Source organism: Artibeus jamaicensis, unplaced genomic scaffold, assembly GCF_021234435.1.
Source record: "Artibeus jamaicensis isolate MK-2021 breed Jamaican fruit bat unplaced genomic scaffold, CSHL_Jam_final contig_466, whole genome shotgun sequence".
Taxonomy (NCBI): Eukaryota; Metazoa; Chordata; class Mammalia; order Chiroptera; family Phyllostomidae; genus Artibeus; species Artibeus jamaicensis.
Genome location: NW_026521844.1, coordinates 11,424,069 through 11,441,163, shown reverse-complemented (window position 1 = coordinate 11,441,163; position 17,095 = coordinate 11,424,069). Strand labels below are relative to the sequence as shown.

General features: G+C 38.3%; 2 protein-coding genes across 3 annotated transcripts in view; one reads left to right on the top strand and one right to left on the bottom strand.

Annotated features, from left to right (window-relative positions):
* Positions 1-17,095, top strand: part of MED12L (mediator complex subunit 12L) — a 315,205-nt gene that overhangs the window by 246,026 nt on the left and 52,084 nt on the right. For both annotated transcript variants that reach the window (XM_053667213.1, XM_053667212.1), the window contains 10 exons: positions 3,035-3,262; positions 4,374-4,515; positions 5,744-5,864; positions 6,215-6,316; positions 7,215-7,328; positions 10,508-10,707; positions 13,460-13,648; positions 14,764-14,838; positions 14,956-15,146; positions 16,173-16,334. In XM_053667213.1, coding sequence (XP_053523188.1) covers positions 3,035-3,262; positions 4,374-4,515; positions 5,744-5,864; positions 6,215-6,316; positions 7,215-7,328; positions 10,508-10,707; positions 13,460-13,648; positions 14,764-14,838; positions 14,956-15,146; positions 16,173-16,334 — 1,524 coding nt within the window. The remainder of the gene's footprint in view (positions 1-3,034; positions 3,263-4,373; positions 4,516-5,743; positions 5,865-6,214; positions 6,317-7,214; positions 7,329-10,507; positions 10,708-13,459; positions 13,649-14,763; positions 14,839-14,955; positions 15,147-16,172; positions 16,335-17,095) is intronic.
* The window catches only part of P2RY12 (purinergic receptor P2Y12), a 47,248-nt gene that overhangs the window by 23,617 nt on the left and 6,536 nt on the right, over positions 1-17,095 (bottom strand). The gene's annotated exons all lie outside the window — the stretch shown is intronic.

Genomic DNA, 17,095 nt, shown 5'->3' with positions numbered 1-17,095 from the left:
GCCTTTCATTGTAGCTATAACTTCTTATCACAAATGCATGTTTAACTGTGATTGCAATTTTGAGATAAACTTCAGAGAAAATGTTCTGTATCTTGCACATGCTGTTACCTCACTTGGAACATTGTTTCCCCTTTTCTCACTTTGTTTGCTTCCCTGCTTCCTTTACCACCCTGTTTCAAACAGCATCTCTGACTCCCTTTCATTCTCTGCATCTTAGTACTTGCCACCCCCACAGGTAGACAGGTGCTGGAAAATACGTACTTATTTAATGTTATTTTTAGGAAATTTGGATAATCAACTGTAGGAGACAACAACAGCTGACAAACTGATTTTAGGGTCTAGAAGGAAATAGGGAAAGCATGATCGGTCATGCCGGTTTTCTTTGCTCCCTCGTATCCTGCATCCCATTTGTCTGTAAGTCCTGTGACCACCCTTCACGCTCTGTCACTACCACCGTGGGCATTTCTTGGTTAGCCCATCGCACAGTTCTTCTGTTTCCACTGCTTGCCTCTTTCACTCTCCTGAGCAAATCTACTAAACGTATCCACTAAAATCATCCTTTAAAACAAGAATAATAAAGTTTTCTAATGTCTTCTTATGTGCTAGACTAAAAATCCCCAAAGTATTTAAGTAGGCTTTAGGCTCTCCTGAGTCTGATGCTCTCTTCTACCTCTTTTCCTCTGTTCTGTTCTAACTGCATGCACCTCCTTACTGGTCTCCAGACACTCTGAGCACCTGCCCTGGGGCTTTTGCACTTGCTGTTGCCTCTCTTGTTGAGTTCTTCCCTAGTTATCTGCATGCTCCCTTCCACACTTCATTGCCGACCCCCTCCCCCCCAACCCTGCCCCTTACTCTGTCGTTCTTTGAACCTTAGCACTTACTAACCCCAATAAACTGTACACTTGTTTATAGTCCATCCCGTTCCTAGAAGAAAAATGAAAGCAGAAACTTCGATTTTCTTTACTGTTGTATCCCAGGACCTGGGAGAGTGTCTGGCTTATAGTAGACACTCAAAAAAAAAAAAAATCTGTTGGATAAAGGATATATACAAAGATAACATGATACTTTTAATGGTTTCTAAATAGTCCCTTATAGAAAGTTGGGGTGAATCTTAGGAAACATCTCGGCACAGAAATGACGTAATAGTAATAGTACCCTGTGGCTGTTTCTTTGCAGAACTCTTTCGGTTCTGGTTTACAGTTTTTAGAGAGCTTTCTCATACACGACTATGACTTGGTTTATGCAACAGCCCTGTTTTTACTAGCAAACTTCCCAAGAGCCCAGATTGCCTATTTGAGCCCTAAACCTCCTGTGGAGTAGTACAAGTAGGTGAAATGAGTTGATTTAAGCCATTCGCACTGGCTGTGGGGAGATTTAGGAAACCAACAATGAACTGAGGGCTACTCAGAATCAGTACAGGGGTACATTGTTTGACACCATCTAAAGTTTCCTCGGCTAAAGAAGTGGAAGGGATGCCCTGGTCGGGTGGCTCACTTGATTGGAGTGCCGTCCTGTACACCAAAAGTTTGCAGGTTCAGTCCCCAGTCAAGGTGCATATAGGAAGCAACCAGTCTCTTTCTCCCTCTCCCTTGCCTTCCCTCCCTCTCTCTCTCTCCCTCCATCACTCCCTCCCTCTCTTACTTTCTCTCTAAAATCAATAAAAATATCCTTGAAGGAGGATAAAAAAAAATAAAGTGGAAGAGAAATGCAGCTGTCTTAGGAAATGTGGAAGGCAGACATTATTTGCAGTTGGGGATTGAGAAACGTGGTCAAACAAAAGCTAGACATGCAGGGAGATTTCTGTTAGTAAGCTCTTAAACCAGTGTTAATGATCGGATCCGAACACCCTCTGTCTGGGGGGCGAACAGCAAATTCACAGCTTCCTCTGACTGAGCAGCTGCCTGGGCCAAGCATGGCGCTGGGTTATTTCCATTAAGACCTTTACTCCTCCCCACAACCCCAGGAAGCAGAAATGATTTTTCTTATCAACAAATGATTATTCTTTAGCATAAGTTAATAAACGATGAAACTAGATTTAAACATAAGTCACTTTGGCTTGGTGTGTGTTGCTTTCATTACTCCATCAGGTTTTCTGATACATGTAATTTCAGAAGGAAAATACCCGAGTTACTTCCTTAATTCTATATATGCCTGCAACAGAGAGTGGTGAGAATTCAAGAGGGGCCTGGGTAGCAGCTAACTCTTTATTAAAACATAGAAAGAAGCTCACCTGGAAAAAAATCTAGTAAATGAAATAGGCAGCATAGAAAGGAAGGGTGAGGAGACTTCACCATGAGCCATAGAGTTCAGAAAAGTTAAGCAACCCAGGCTGGAGGTCGGAGAGAATCAACTCAGGAGAAGTCTCTAATGATGGAAAATTAGAGGCTGAGTCTTATGAAAACTAAGAAGGAAAAGCAGGATTCTTTTGGTTTCTAAAGACAGGAACAAATAGCTTGTTAAAATAAAGGGGAAGTTGACTAAAATAGACACAATGCTTTACTATTTGCCCCGAGTCCCGTTGGCAAACAGTCAGAGGTGGAGGGGACCAGCAAAGAGCAGAGTTGGTTTTTGTTTCACTTTTAGTGGGAACATGAAGCAAATTAGGAATTACTGCTAAATAAGAATGACAGAAAAGTTGACTAGAAAATTGGCAATAGTAGTTAAGACAGAAAAATGGAGATTTTAAAAGCACTGAGGACTCCTGTAATGTCTAACATTTTGAATAGGTCCTGACTCCAGATGGCAAATTTGTATCCTTCAGTGAAAAGATTTAGACAATAGTTATGATTAGTAACCAAATGTCTTATTCTTGTTTTGTTCTTCGACTCATTCAGCAACTTTTTATTGAGCCATTGTTACATTCTAGGCACTGTGCTCAGTGCTGATTATCAAGAAATGGGTATCAAGAACTCACAACGTGAATCTTTTCTAGAAATACATTATAGGTGTTGCCATTTGATCTGTCCTTAAACGAACTAACTTTCTAGTTATTCTAGGTTGTTTTTATTTTTAACTCTTCTTCTTGTAACCTCAGTAGTGCCTGTTCAAAAGTTAAGCAAACCATATATAATAATGTGATGCCTGCCAATTCTAACTTGCGATGGGATCCGGACTTCATGATGGATTTTATTGAGAATCCTTCAGCCCGTAGCATCAACTACTCGATGCTGGGCAAGATCCTCAGCGACAACGCGGCCAATCGCTACAGCTTCGTCTGCAATACACTCATGAATGTATGTATGGGCCATCAGGATGCTGGAAGGTAAGTGGAGTTGCCCTGGAATTTAGCACTGACCACACAGTTGTTGCTTTGGTGCTGCGTTGAAATTAACTTCTTTAGTAATTACTTACGCTGACATTTGGACATTGTTTGCTTTTATTATTTTTTTATCCTCAGCCAAGGACATACCTATTAATTTTAGAGAGTGGGGAGGGAGGGAGAAAGAAAGGGAGAGAAACACTCATGTGAGAGAGAAACATCGATTGGCTGCCTCTCACTCATGCCCCAACCAGGGACCAAACCCACAACCTAGGCACAGGCCCTGACTGGGAATCCAACGTAGGACCTTTTCTTGGTCCATGCATTGACACTCTAACCAACTGAGCCACGCCAGCCATGGCTGCTTTTTCTTTCCCTCCATATTCTTTCATTCCTGAATTCACTCTGCTCTATATTATGATTTCCCTAACTCGAGAGACAAAAACATAAACAATAAAAATAAAAATTACCTGTATTTTGAAAACACTGTATTTAGGTCTACCTAAATTAAATTTCTTTAATTTTTTAATGCTCTTTTTTTTTTTTAACCAATTCATGTTTTATTTATTTCATCCTCACCTAAGGATATGTTTTTATTGATTTTAGAGAGAGAGAGGAAGGTCGGGGGGAGAGAGAGAAACATCAATTAGTTACCTCCCATACATGTTCCAACCAGGTACCTCCTATAAAAACCTATAACCTAGGTACCTCCCGAATGGGAATCAAACCCTGGACCTTTTGGTGCATGGGATAATGTCCCAACCAACTAAGCAACCTGGCCAGGGCTAATTTTTTTCTTTTTTTGATGTGCTTAAAAGTTAATTGTATAGGTCAGATTTGTTCATAGAACTAAAAATATGCTTATTGACAACTGTACTGATTGCTGTTCGTTGCTCACCGTCATTAAACACCAGAAAGCATTTGAAGCCATTTACTTTTATCTTGGGCCTCAGATTCTACTAGGTGATTTGCCAAGTGAGCATTAATTATGTAGTCTTGAACATAAGAAGTGAATGGCTCACTTGATGATAGTAAAATACATGTTCATTAAGTATGTCACACGAGTAGTTCTTTGTATTGCTTCCTACTACGTATATTCTTTTTCTCTTTTTAGGATTAATGACATAGCCAATTTCTCCTCCGAGCTGACGGCTTGCTGCACTGTTCTTAGTTCAGAGTGGCTGGGAGTTTTGAAGGCTCTGTGTTGTTCTTCAAATCACGTGTGGGGGTTTAATGATGTACTTTGCACCGTAGATGTAAGTGTTCTTTTCATTTAAAAACTCAACTGCAATTAAATATTTGATTTGTGAATAATTTTTTTAATTGGCTCAACCTTTAGCTGAAATAAGTGTAAAATATTTTTTCCTTCACACTCTAAAAGCAGTCACCAGAGTGTGGTTGGTTTTGCTGTGCTGCATAAGAATGTCCGGGCTCCATTCATTGGTCGATCTTAGTGACTGTGTCTGGAAGTGATGAAGAGATACCTGTTATATATCATGCATTTCCACAAATATCATAGTGCATGCATGATATGGGAATTTCCTAAAAATCTATTTCAATTCTTTATTTTTGCCTATCATTTCTTGGTGTAATATATGTTAACATATCATACATGTAACACCATTTTATACATTTAAAAAACTATCTTCCAGTTGAACTTTTCATTTCTGATATCTCAAGACAGGTTGGACCAGCCTATTCCATTCATTCTGTGACTACCTAAGATTTTATACTTTAAAACTCCTATCTGTGGCCTGCTTTTCTAGACAAAAAAAATAAATAAATAAAATACACTATTGTCTTTAACCTCTTAGTTGTTTTTATTACACTTTACCTCTGAGCTGTTAAATGAGGTGATCTTTGTAAGTTTTAACCATAGTCCCTGGCATATACTACAACTCAATATAAAGGATGCTATTATAGACTTTTAAAATTATTATTATTTTCTGCCAAAGTCTTGCGAGTTTTGTAAAGGTAGAGGTTTTACCCTGAATGAATTTTCTTCCTCTTTTCTTTTTAAAATTTAGGAGTCAATTGTAAATTTTCAGAGTTGTCTTTAAATCTAACTGTATATTAAAAACACAGTGTTTGTTATTCCTAAGAAGAACTTCGAAACATTACTGAGGCTTGTTTTCCACTTAGGTTGCCCTTAAATGACAGAGCATACTGAGTTCTGCAGACAAGTTTTATTTCTGCTACATTTGTTAGGGATTTCTTTATTTTTCTTTTTTATTGTTTTCTTTTTCAATTATATGTACTCAAGATAAAGCTCAGTGTCTTCTTATACCATTGGGATGTGGGGGAACCACATTCTTTGTCTTATGAAGTAGAAATAGGCTTAGAGGATAATAATCTTGACAAGTTATTTCATTCATTTGGGGATCTGAGACCTTATTGGGGTTGCCTACATTCTCTTAGATATTAATCTTAGATATTACTTTAGAGGGTGTTAGGTATTAAAACATGTCAATGTTTTTCTTGAAGGTGAGTGACCTTTCATTCCATGATTCATTAGCTACTTTCATTGCTATTCTGATAGCACGACAGTGTTTCTCCCTGGAGGACGTCGTGCAGCACGTCGCGCTCCCCTCGCTCCTCGCAGCAGGTGACGGGCTCTGTTGTTTGGTTGTGGTCTTGGTGGGGTGGTTTCTAAGAAAACCCTGTGAGTAGCGGCATTTAAGGGTAGGTGCATTGGGCAGTGGTGTGGCATCATGGGAAAGATGACAAGATTGTGAATTTTGTTCTACACAAAGCGCTTTGAATCCCCATGGATATTAGTGCCCGTTTTGAGGAAGCATGGACATCCGGGTTTCTCAGAAAAGCATGGCCAATGCCTTACTTTTTACCATAAGGAACATTTACTTATTTATTCTAGAAAGTGTCACTTAATAGAAAACCTGGAGATATGTTCTTGAGTATGTTAGAAAACTTGCTTTCAACATCCTTCTTCCCCAGCTTGTGGAGACGCAGACGCTGAGCCTGGGGCGAGAATGACATGCCGGCTCCTGCTTCATCTCTTCCGAGCTCCCCCCGCCTGCTTATTACCCCAGGCAACCGGTGAGCTGAGCGCCGAGCAGTCTGTGATGGCATTTTCATCGGGAGCTGCAGGTTCTAAAATGACCACGTGGGCTCTCCATTCTGTAATTTCCTCCCTGACTCTGGTGGGCCTGCTTCCGGTCCAGGAAGGGGTGCAGGGACGCCACCGGGAGGGCTGTCGGCACCTCTCCCATGACGTCATACCCGGATGTATTGAGAAACTCAAATCCAGAGTTAACAAACAATAAAAATACTTTTGCTCTTAGGCCAAGCCATGCTGCAGGGCAGCGTGATCCTCTAACACACCGTGCATGTTGGTTATGAACCACATCAGAGCAGCTTAGGGCAGTGGTGATTCATTTACTCTTTTACTCAGGTAAAGGGAGTAAGGTGAGCTGAGCATGTGAGTGAAGTCTGTTCCTAGAGATCATTTCCATGTTGGGGTGTGTGTGCGTGCATAAGTGTATGAAAATCCTACTAATGTTTTTGACACCTCTCTCAGGAGTGAAGACAGTATTTTTTGTACCATAAAATGCACCTAGGTTTTAGAAGAAGAAAATAGGGAAAAAATTTTGAAGCAAAAAATGTGGTAAAATGTTTAATAACATAAATAACATAATATGTCACCAATGTAAATGTAAACAGAACTCAGCAGCAGTATTAATAACCATTATTTCTCCCAAATCGGTGGCGGGGGTGCATCTTATAGTCCAAAGAATACGCTGATTGAAAGGAAAGGTTAAGTAAGGAGTACTGGCAATGTGTCTTAGTAAATCCATGAGGCATCATCAGTTAAAGCTAGCTAATGGCAAGTAAGCACCCACAGTCTGACAGTGAAAAGCCCTGCTGACTGTAAATGGTTAAAAAAGACTGTTCATGATGATCATGAGACATTAAGGGTTTGTTGTTATTTTCATAGGCAAACCTTTCCCTGGAATACGATCATCTTGTGATAGACACCTCTTAGCTGCTGCTCACAACAGCATCGAAGTGGGAGCAGTGTTTGCTGTTTTAAAAGCGATTATGATGCTTGGTAAGACTATCCTGGCACTAAGTTTGGTTAATCACCAGAAGTTTAACTCGATTTTATAGTATTAGAGATGTTTTTGTTGCTGCTGTTGTTCTCCTGGAAAAAAATGAGTTGGCTTTTTCCAAGTCCAAGTTTAATTGGAGTCTGAGAAGTCTGGCCCTTCCTACAACATAGGTGGAATTTAAATATAGCACCTTTTTTTGGTGGTGTTTTAACTGCATGCTCTCTCATTCTGATGTAATACCGATCCTCTCACATCCTGGGTTGTTTGGCCTTCATTTGTTGGCATAAGTCACACTTACTGATGGACACAGAAGACTCAGTGACCTAACCAAAGTTTTAAATTTCATGTTAGATTCCAGAAGTAAAACACCAGAAAACCTGGGTTTATAATCTCAGTGTCCTGTTTCCATTGTGACCCTGAACAAGTTTATATCTTTGTACTTTAGTTTTTCTTATCAATCAGGTGAAAATTACATTGAGATTGATATTACAGTTACATCAATATTCGATATCACAACATTTTATATATTTCATGATGTCCAAGATGTATTTTATGTTCTTACTGGTTTACATCCTCCTGGAGTGGTAGTACTGCCTTTTCTATTCATCCACAGTACAGTAACTTAGGACTTGTTTATCCTATGAGTCAGTCAGGAGAATGATTGCAAAGTCTTAATTTCACTCTGCCCAGTTCCAACTTTGAGTTCCCTCTTTTGGTCTTCATTACACAAAAGTTATCTCTTATGTTCTGAAGGAGTCCCCTTTTGATGAGAGTAGAGATTACTGCATGGATAGGAATAGTCTGATAAGTCTTAAAGGACACGTTTGAGGATATGCCCTTTCTGTTTATACTCCTACTTGGGAAGTGTTATTTGGTGGTAACAAGGGAGGAAAAGCAGGGTTCTCATAAGACAAATAATTGAGCTCATTTAAAAATATCTACATATACACATGTGTATATATATTGTATACATCTACAAGTATATAATATTCCTGTTAAACACCCGTGAATTATGTAGCAGAAAGAGAAAGGTAGAGTCATGGAGGGGTACGGCCCCCTCTGAGCTCAGGATCTATAGTGTTAACAGCCAGCATGAAGTGGTCATCTCAATAAGTAAAGTTTCTGCACTCGGATGATGTTTGGAAGGAAAGATGGCTAGTCAGTTCTGTTTAATAAGAATAGAGACCTTGAAGTCAGAACTCCCCTTTTAACTGTAGTATCTAATGTTCATCAGAGAAACTAAATAGATTTTCCATAAACTAATGTTGGAAGGGTGCCTGCATAAGTCATAGATATTTTAATGGCAGAAACCAAAATGAGTGCAATGTAGATATTGTCCCTTTGGTTTGAATGACTGGTTTGATTCCAGATAAAATTGGCCAACCTGTTTAAATATCCAAAGAGCCATAGTTTACTGCCTATGCATAATCACCAATTCATTTTTCTTTGATTGCCTCTCCTTAACCTTTTTAAATTGGCCTCAGTTCTTGGTAGATCGTACAGCCTTGTAAGCACTGGGAGGTTCTCCAGGTCAGAGAGGTCAGGATCAGGCAGGTTGAGTCAGCAGAGCCCTGGGCCAGGCCGTCACTGAACACTCTTGTTTGTTCTGGTGTCTATATGACTGCAGACGGTTCTGGCGCAGCCTCCGTGGCACCCAGATGTCTAACCTGATGTGAGGGTCTCCTAGTCGGGGACTAGCAGAGATGCTTGTTGTATTTCTTTGTTTTCATTTTTGTAGAAGTTTTAATTTATCTGTCTCACGTGTCCTAACCACTGTTTTCTCAAGCCCTGTCCATCAGGACCTATTTTGAGTTTGGGAGATAGGATCGTTTTATAGAATTTGGTTTTTAATGTCTATAGTAGTTTTACTTTAAGGTGTAAAAATAATTATTTGTATTACCGAAGTTGGGAGAAAGCGTGCTAAATTTTGTACATGTAGAATATGGCCTTTCTTTCAGGTCCTAAAGAGCTCTGTTAAATTAAATAAACTTCTATGAGTGAAATGAAATTGGTAGTTTTTGTATGTTTTAATGAGGAGTATATGATAATAGATAGTAGGATATCGGTGAGTTGAAGTGTATTTTTATTCCTCTCACCCTTTTAATGATTCCATAAGAAAATATTCAGGAAGCAGTTCTGATTTTTCAGATTTTTTCAGCAGAGTGAGAACTTTTTCTTGTTTGACCTGCAGGTTTTAAAAGACTTTTGGCATTGACCTGGGCTTGGTTTCACCCAGGGTAAGGCAGCGAGGGCCTCCTGTAAACTCATTTGGTGTTGGCTCCAGGACATGTTCTCTCTTAAGGCTTAGGGTCCTGCAAGTAAACAGGCAAAAGTTTTGGAGACTCTGGGTCAGTTGGCAGTCTCTATTACCAAAGTATTTTATTCTTTCACCTTCAAAATAGGAAGGATAGTTATTCCTCTTTCACAATGAGAGATTTCTTATTTCTAGATATTCAGCCACTCTGCTCAGTTTTTACCCCAGAACTTTTTTTTAAATAAGGAAAGCTTATTTAAAAAAGCTTCCTAAGCTTCATTTTGTTGAGGGTAGTAGAGACTGGTGAGATGAAGTTTTCTGATTTGGTCTTTACGGAGAGGACAGTGAAAGGCATGGGTTATTCAATGAATGCCCTATTTTCTGGGGCTTCCTTAGTATGCATTGCCCTTTTCCATTCCCAGGGAAATAAATCTCTCTTGTCAAGAAGTTGATAGTAAGGTGGGCTAAGGCAAAACTTTTCTCTTGACCTATGGATAGAAAATAAGTCATTATAAGAGAAGAAGTGGAAAAGGGACATCTTGAAGGGTGAGTAACCCATTTTTTTCTTGTCTACAAGTCAAATGAATCTGAATACATTCATGCTTGAAGTATTGATGAAATCAATGTTCTGTGATTATTAAGTGTGATTTATAATGGCCTTTCCAAGTTTGGGGAAAGCATCCTTAATTCTATAAACAAAATAAAGATTGAGTCTTGAGCTTGCTTTTTTCCTCATGTCTGATGAAACTTCTCTAGGTTCTCGCATTTATCCTCTCTGATCCATTCTCTTCATTGCTGAACTACTATGTGATAATGATACCATTCACGTACTTGAAGTCCCTGAAAGCTTGCCTCACTTACTTTTCAAATGCTTGGCAATATTTTGAACTTGTGTGATTTTGCTTTTGTGATTCTGTTATTTAGGAGATGCCAAAATTGGCAATAACAATGTCAGCTCTTTAAAGAATGATGACTTCGGCATGAGGGGTTTACGACGTGATGGGAATGCTGATGATATTTGGACTGCCTCACAAAATTCAAAGCCCTGTGGGAAAATCATTTCCATAGAAACTGCCAATTTAAGAGAATATGCTAGATATGTACTGAGGACTATCTGTCAACAGGTATTGACCTTTGAATATGTTTGAATATGTAACTGTCCTTTTGGAAAGAGATTCTCACTATTGTACAACACTTGTACATAGGTGGACCTTTTTTTTTCCTTCTAACTTTGTTTTGAAATAATTTCAGATTTGCTGAAAAGTTGTAATAGTAATAAAGAATTCTAGTATATCATTTATACAGACTCATTAACGTTTTACATTTTACCACATTTGCTTTATAATTATATATGTGTGTGTAAATGTGGTATATATGCTTAAAAATTTTTTTCTGACCATTTGAGAGTAGTTGGCATACATTATTCTTTTTTACTTTTTAATACTTCAGTGTTTATTAACATAAGCAAAATATAGTTTAAAACCTCAGGAAATTTAGCATTGGTACAGTAATTTTTTCTCACCTATAGGCCACATTCCAATTTTGTCAATTGTCCCAATTATGTTGGATTTGTCTGAAGTTTCCTGTAGATTAGCTTCAGATTATGCATTCCTGGCCAAGATACTGCAGAAGTAATGTTGTGTTCTTCTCAGGTAATCACATCTGAAGGCACATGATGTCCATTTGCACCTCATTGGTGATGTTAATTTTGATCAAGATGTCTCCATTGTATGATTTCTCTACTGTATAATTATTTTTCCCCTTGCAGTTAATAATCAGTCTTTGGGGAGACACTTTAAGACAAAGCAAATATTCTCATCAAACTCCCTCATTCTTCCCCAAGGAAGAGCCTACCCTTATTTTTCCCCCTTATTTATATTTATTTATTTTCCACATGGATTATAATTTACTGTCCTTAGTTATTTTCATGTTCAAATTGTCCCAGATTTTTCCAGTGCAAATCTTTTCATATTGGTTGTCATGTTATTTGGACATGCCTTTATCTTGTTTTTATTTTTGTTGTTGTTGTTGTTTTCATTTTTATAATGTTATGTCTCCTTTTGTACTTTTTCTGCCCCAGACCTGTAATTACTCATTCCTCAAAAGAACCTTGGTCTTAGTTAGTCAAGGATGGTATTTAAAAACCAAGGTCACCACCATGTATGCTCATTGCCATGGGCCATGTGTGTTCATTGCTTCTAGGCCCTTTCAGAGGACAGACAGAGCCAAGGAAAAACATCTACATACATAAATGTGTGGGTAAACCATGAGTTCATACTGATATATTTAATACCATTTCAACCCTACAAAGTTCATTATGTCCCCCCTCTTCCACAGTAAGAACCCCTACTCCCAATGACATTAACCCATTTACTGTTTGCTTAATTCTACAGTATACCTGTAATAGTTTCAGAATTGCTACACTCATACCACAAGGAAAAACAAGCCTACTAAAAGGATTTGAAGATTTGTTTGTCATTCTTCCTTAAGGGTTTACAGTATTGTATTAAAAAGTCATTTGGATTTTTCCTTCAGTGTGTATTATGTTAGTCACTTGATGCAGAATTCATTTTATTTGTTTTTGTTTACATTCAGTTTAGATTTCTTTCTCCCCCCAGCTCTGTCTTAAGAATAGCATGCTTCCACATGCCAACTATGCAAAAAGCTGTACTCAGTGATGAGTCCTCTCTCCCTATCCCTTCTGCCCTGTCGCTCCCTGCCTTAGGTGATCATTTTTATGATTTTCTGGTTTAACTTTTCATGTCTCTTTTTAAAATTTCTTTTTTCTTATCAAAAGAATCATGGCATATCATATATACTCTTTTTTACTTTCCTAATGTTTACAGGGTTGTGTTTTTATTAAGGTGTATTTTATAATTATGATAAAAGTTAGCTAAACAGTTGTATAGGTATTAAGAGGGTATTGAGTTGTTCATTGGTTCTCAACTGTGAGAGTATATTAGAATTACCTGAGGAGTTAAAGAAATTTTTTTGATGCCTTCAAATATGACTGACACCTGGTCTCGCTCTCTGAGATGGACTGAGTCGACCTGTCGTAGAGCCGGGGTTCTGGAGTTTTAGCAGGCTCCTCGGGTGACTGTGCCAGAGAGCAGCCTCAAGCCCCTGGTGCAGTTACGAAACAGGTTTCCTCTGAAATGGACCTGAGTTCAGTAGGGCTCGGAGACAGTTGGTGATCTCTTAGCTCATTTAGTATGAGTTTTCCTTTGAAAAAATGATGAAGAAAAGGTGATAGGAGTTTAAATTGGTAGAAACTTTCTGGAGGCCAATTAGCCATATACATTAATAGCCTTAAATTTTTGCTATACTTGACCCTACAGTTGCACTTCTGTGACACTATCCTAAGAAAATAGTTACAGAGAGAGTATATGTGCACAAATAATTACTTATAATAATATCAAAAAGGGAGACACTTTTTACAGTGTTATGTTACGTTCTATTCAGTAAAATGTACTAGAATGCATTCCATAAAAATGGCATATTGGGGTGTAGACTCATGGTCCTTAGAGCAAATTAAAAATACTGATGACAAAACGGTTCCTAGAGCAGGAACCCATTTTCCAATTGAAATATGCCAATATTTTCCTTACTTTCCTTAGCTTTCTCTTCTTTACTTTTTTTTTTACATATCTGTATTTTTAAAACTCTTTAGCCAAGGTTTTACTTTGTGTTTTAAAGAAGTTAAAATATTAGAAATTTTGTTTTCAAAACTTCTGCCACCATTTTTGTGTGTAATATTTTATTAATGGGAAGATTCCTGTCTACTTTATAGTCCATCGTGTGCCATGAACTTAGTACATGTTAACATATGCTTGTAGAAATCTGTGCCTACCAGTCTAACTGCTGTATTATTTTTAGGAATGGGTAGGAGAACATTGTTTAAAAGAACCTGAGAGATTATGCACAGACAAAGAACTCATACTGGACCCTGTGCTCTCAAACATGCAAGCACAGAAACTATTGCAGCTTATTTGTTATCCTCACGGCATTAAGGAGTGTCCTGAGGGGGACAACCTGCAAAGGCAGCACATTAAGCGCATTCTGCAAGTGAGTGATGATCGTTTAAAGGTCATGTTTCTGTCACTTGACACATTCTTTGTAGTTATAACCAAAATGATGGTCTCATTTTATCATTGCTAACTAATTCTTCTCAACTAATTCAATTAATTCACATTTTTATTCTCCCCATTTTATGTTCTGTGTTATTGCCACACTTTATAGCTGGCTAGCTATAGGTAGATACTGCCAATTACGTGCAGTCATCCTGTAAATATTGATATTTTTAAGTCAGTACCATAATTGCATGAAAATAAGCTTTGTGGGGGGACTGTGTTAAATGTTTTATTCAAAAAATATTGAAATCACTTTGGAATAGGGTCGCTTAGATTTTGACAGAAGACATGTTTATCTTAGTTATTTCTAGTGCTCAGCTGAATGAGGCACATTATTTTAATGTTGCTATGGATTTCTTTGTGTTTACAATGAATGTGTATAATAGACTTGGCAGCCTTTTGATCCGTATATATACCCATTATTGGAAAGTAGAGTGTTCCTGGGAAATGTTTTGTAAGCAAAAATGGTAAAAAGTGAAGAATCAATTACCATTAATTTATGTGGAAATTTTTTTGAGCATTCCCATACCCCAAATTTAATGCACTTATGTCATTCACTGTGACCAAAATGCTTAATTATGTCAGTTTTATGTTAAGTGTAGCACTCTTACAAGCTCTCTTAGGGCTTTTCTGATCTTTAAGAGACACCTTGCTACTGAATGTACAAAAGATCAAGGAAAAGCACAGGTGGCCACAGGCACGGTTCAGAGTCTTGATCGCTTGATGCTGAGTGTGGTTCCCTGGGAAAGAGGTTCGCAGGGCCGCTCTTGCTGCTCAGGGTGTTGGTCTCTGTGGCAGCTCACTGCACAGCAGACCCTGAATGCCATGTTGCTATTTTCACTCTCTGGATTTCCTTCTGTTAGCCAAAGCTGGTGTAATGTAGGTCTTTTGTGAAAGTGAAGTGGCTTAGCGCAATCTGTTGAAAAGCAGAGGATCCCTGTAGACCCCTTTATTGTATATTGTTCTTCTACTCTTCTTCGAGGCAGGGACTTACAGTATTTTAAGATGTGCTTATTATTCCTAATGCATTTTTATTTCCATTTACCCCAGAATCTGGAACAGTGGACACTGAGGCAGTCCTGGCTAGAACTTCAGTTAATGATTAAGCAGTGCTTGAAGGACCCTGTGAGTATATCTGAAAGTCACGTATATGCGTAATATTTTACAAAAAGCAAAGACATGTTGATGTTTGAGAATAAAGGAAAACGTCTGTGTGCTAGTATTTTTCATGTCTGATGCTAGGGCTCTGGTTCAGTGGCTGAAATGAACAACTTACTGGACAATATTGCCAAGGCAACCATAGAGGTATTCCAGCAGTCTGCCGACCTGAACAATAACTCTTCTAATCCCGGTATGAGCCTCTTCAACCCGAACGGGATCGGAAGCACTGACACAAGTAGCCCGAGGCAGAATGGAATAAAGACATTTCTAAGGTACTTTTCCTGTACTTTTATTAGTCTCTTGTTAATTTTCCACATGTAACAGGGTGTTTTATTTGCATAATGTAGTTTTTTTTGTTTTCATGAAGCTACAGGAATGAGAGGAAAACACTTGTGTCAGTTATCACTATTTAATAACATGATAAGGGGTAACCCTATGGGGTGGATGATGTCTTAGTGTTCTAAATAGTAAGTTCATTAGGCCAGCCCCTTGGAACCACAGATGACATATTCAGGATGGATCACTTTCCACAGTGTCCCCTGAGGCTACTCTGTCCAGTGTATATCCTTTATATAGGAAACAGTGTTTTCTGCCTTCTTTACAATTGGCAGTTTTGTACAAATAATAATCATGAAAGGCAGATCTCCTTGTATTTCATCATTTTGCCAAGAGGAGATCAAGGTTGTCCAACCTTTTGATGTCTCTGCACCACACACTGGAAGAAGAAGAATTTCTTGTGCCACACATTAAATGCATTGCAACACATAATCACAAAAAATCTCATGTTTTAAGTAAATTTACAGTATTGTGTTGGGCCTCATTCACAGCCATCCTGGGTTGCATGCAGCCCTTGGGCCGCAGGTTGGACACTGCTGGACTATAAAGTATAACTAGTAAATTCTAAAATTTTAAAAACTGGTTACCAGTATGCTTAAACATAATCAGAACATTTCATATCTTAATCATGACAGAAAAGTGTATTGCTTGTTGGACCAAAGGACTGTTGCTAATCAAAGAGCCAGAATCATGGAAAAAGACTTTTATAGATTTTTAAAAAAGAAGTTTAGTTACCGTCACCTCCCAGAACCCCACCTTTTATTAACTTACATAAGCATGGGTGGAAGTGTATGCAAATATCTGGTATTTGGCAAGAGGAACAATAGTATAGAAATGAAAGGGAAATTGTAGAGTAATCAGTATGTCTTGTGCATAAGAGTGTTACATCGGAATTCCTGTTATAACCCTGAGAGCAGAGAAAAGGGTGCCTCACTGGGTGTAACGCGTGTTTCTGACTCCAGTTCCTCTGAGCGCAGGGGCGTGTGGCTGGTGGCCCCCCTGATTGCCAGGCTGCCGACCTCTGTGCAAGGAAGAGTGTTGAAAGCTGCTGGGGAAGAGCTGGAGAAGGGACAGCACTTGGGCTCTTCCTCCAAAAAAGAAAGAGACAGACAAAAACAGAAAAGGTATGGCTGGCAGGTGCGCCTCTTTTGTAAGATTCTGAAGAAGAACATCTCGCACTTGGCAAGTGTGCATGATTGCTGCCCCTCGAGTTCCTGAAATTTTGTTCTTAAATGATACAGAAAGTGTTTTGTTAGGTAAGGCACTGTTCCTACCAAGATTCAGGTTATGACATTTACCACATAAGTTCTCAATTCTGTGTATCCAAATCGCTGCTGAAATATTAAAACTATGGACTCCTTAGCCCTACTGCATACATGCTGAATCAGATCTGGCCATCCACTTGGTCCCTATGTTCTTTTAATTACTATTCATTTTTTTATTACTTAGATTTTTTGTTTGTTTGTTTAAAATGCAAAGGATTACTTCTAGTTCTGTCTTATTGGACCTTGAAATAGTTACTAATATTTTTAGCATTTAAGACTCTTGTTCTAGGTTAGACATTAAAACTCATAAACCACAAAATTTGATGTTTTCTTAGTTTATTTTATGCCCTAGAAAAGATATGAAATAATTGTCTTTGAAAACTGACTGTGATGAGGAAGTCTAAGACCACACGCAAATATGAAAACACAATGAATTTAGTACCATGGCATAAAGGGAAATAATGGAAATTTCTTCTACTTAAAAAAAAAATTGAACATACAGGTTTCTTTTCTTCTATTGATAACATTTTGGTAGCTGCCATTTATTGAACTCTTATAAAATGCCAGCTCCTATATAAAATATATTTCGTACATTCTTGAACTTTTAAAATCTCACAGCA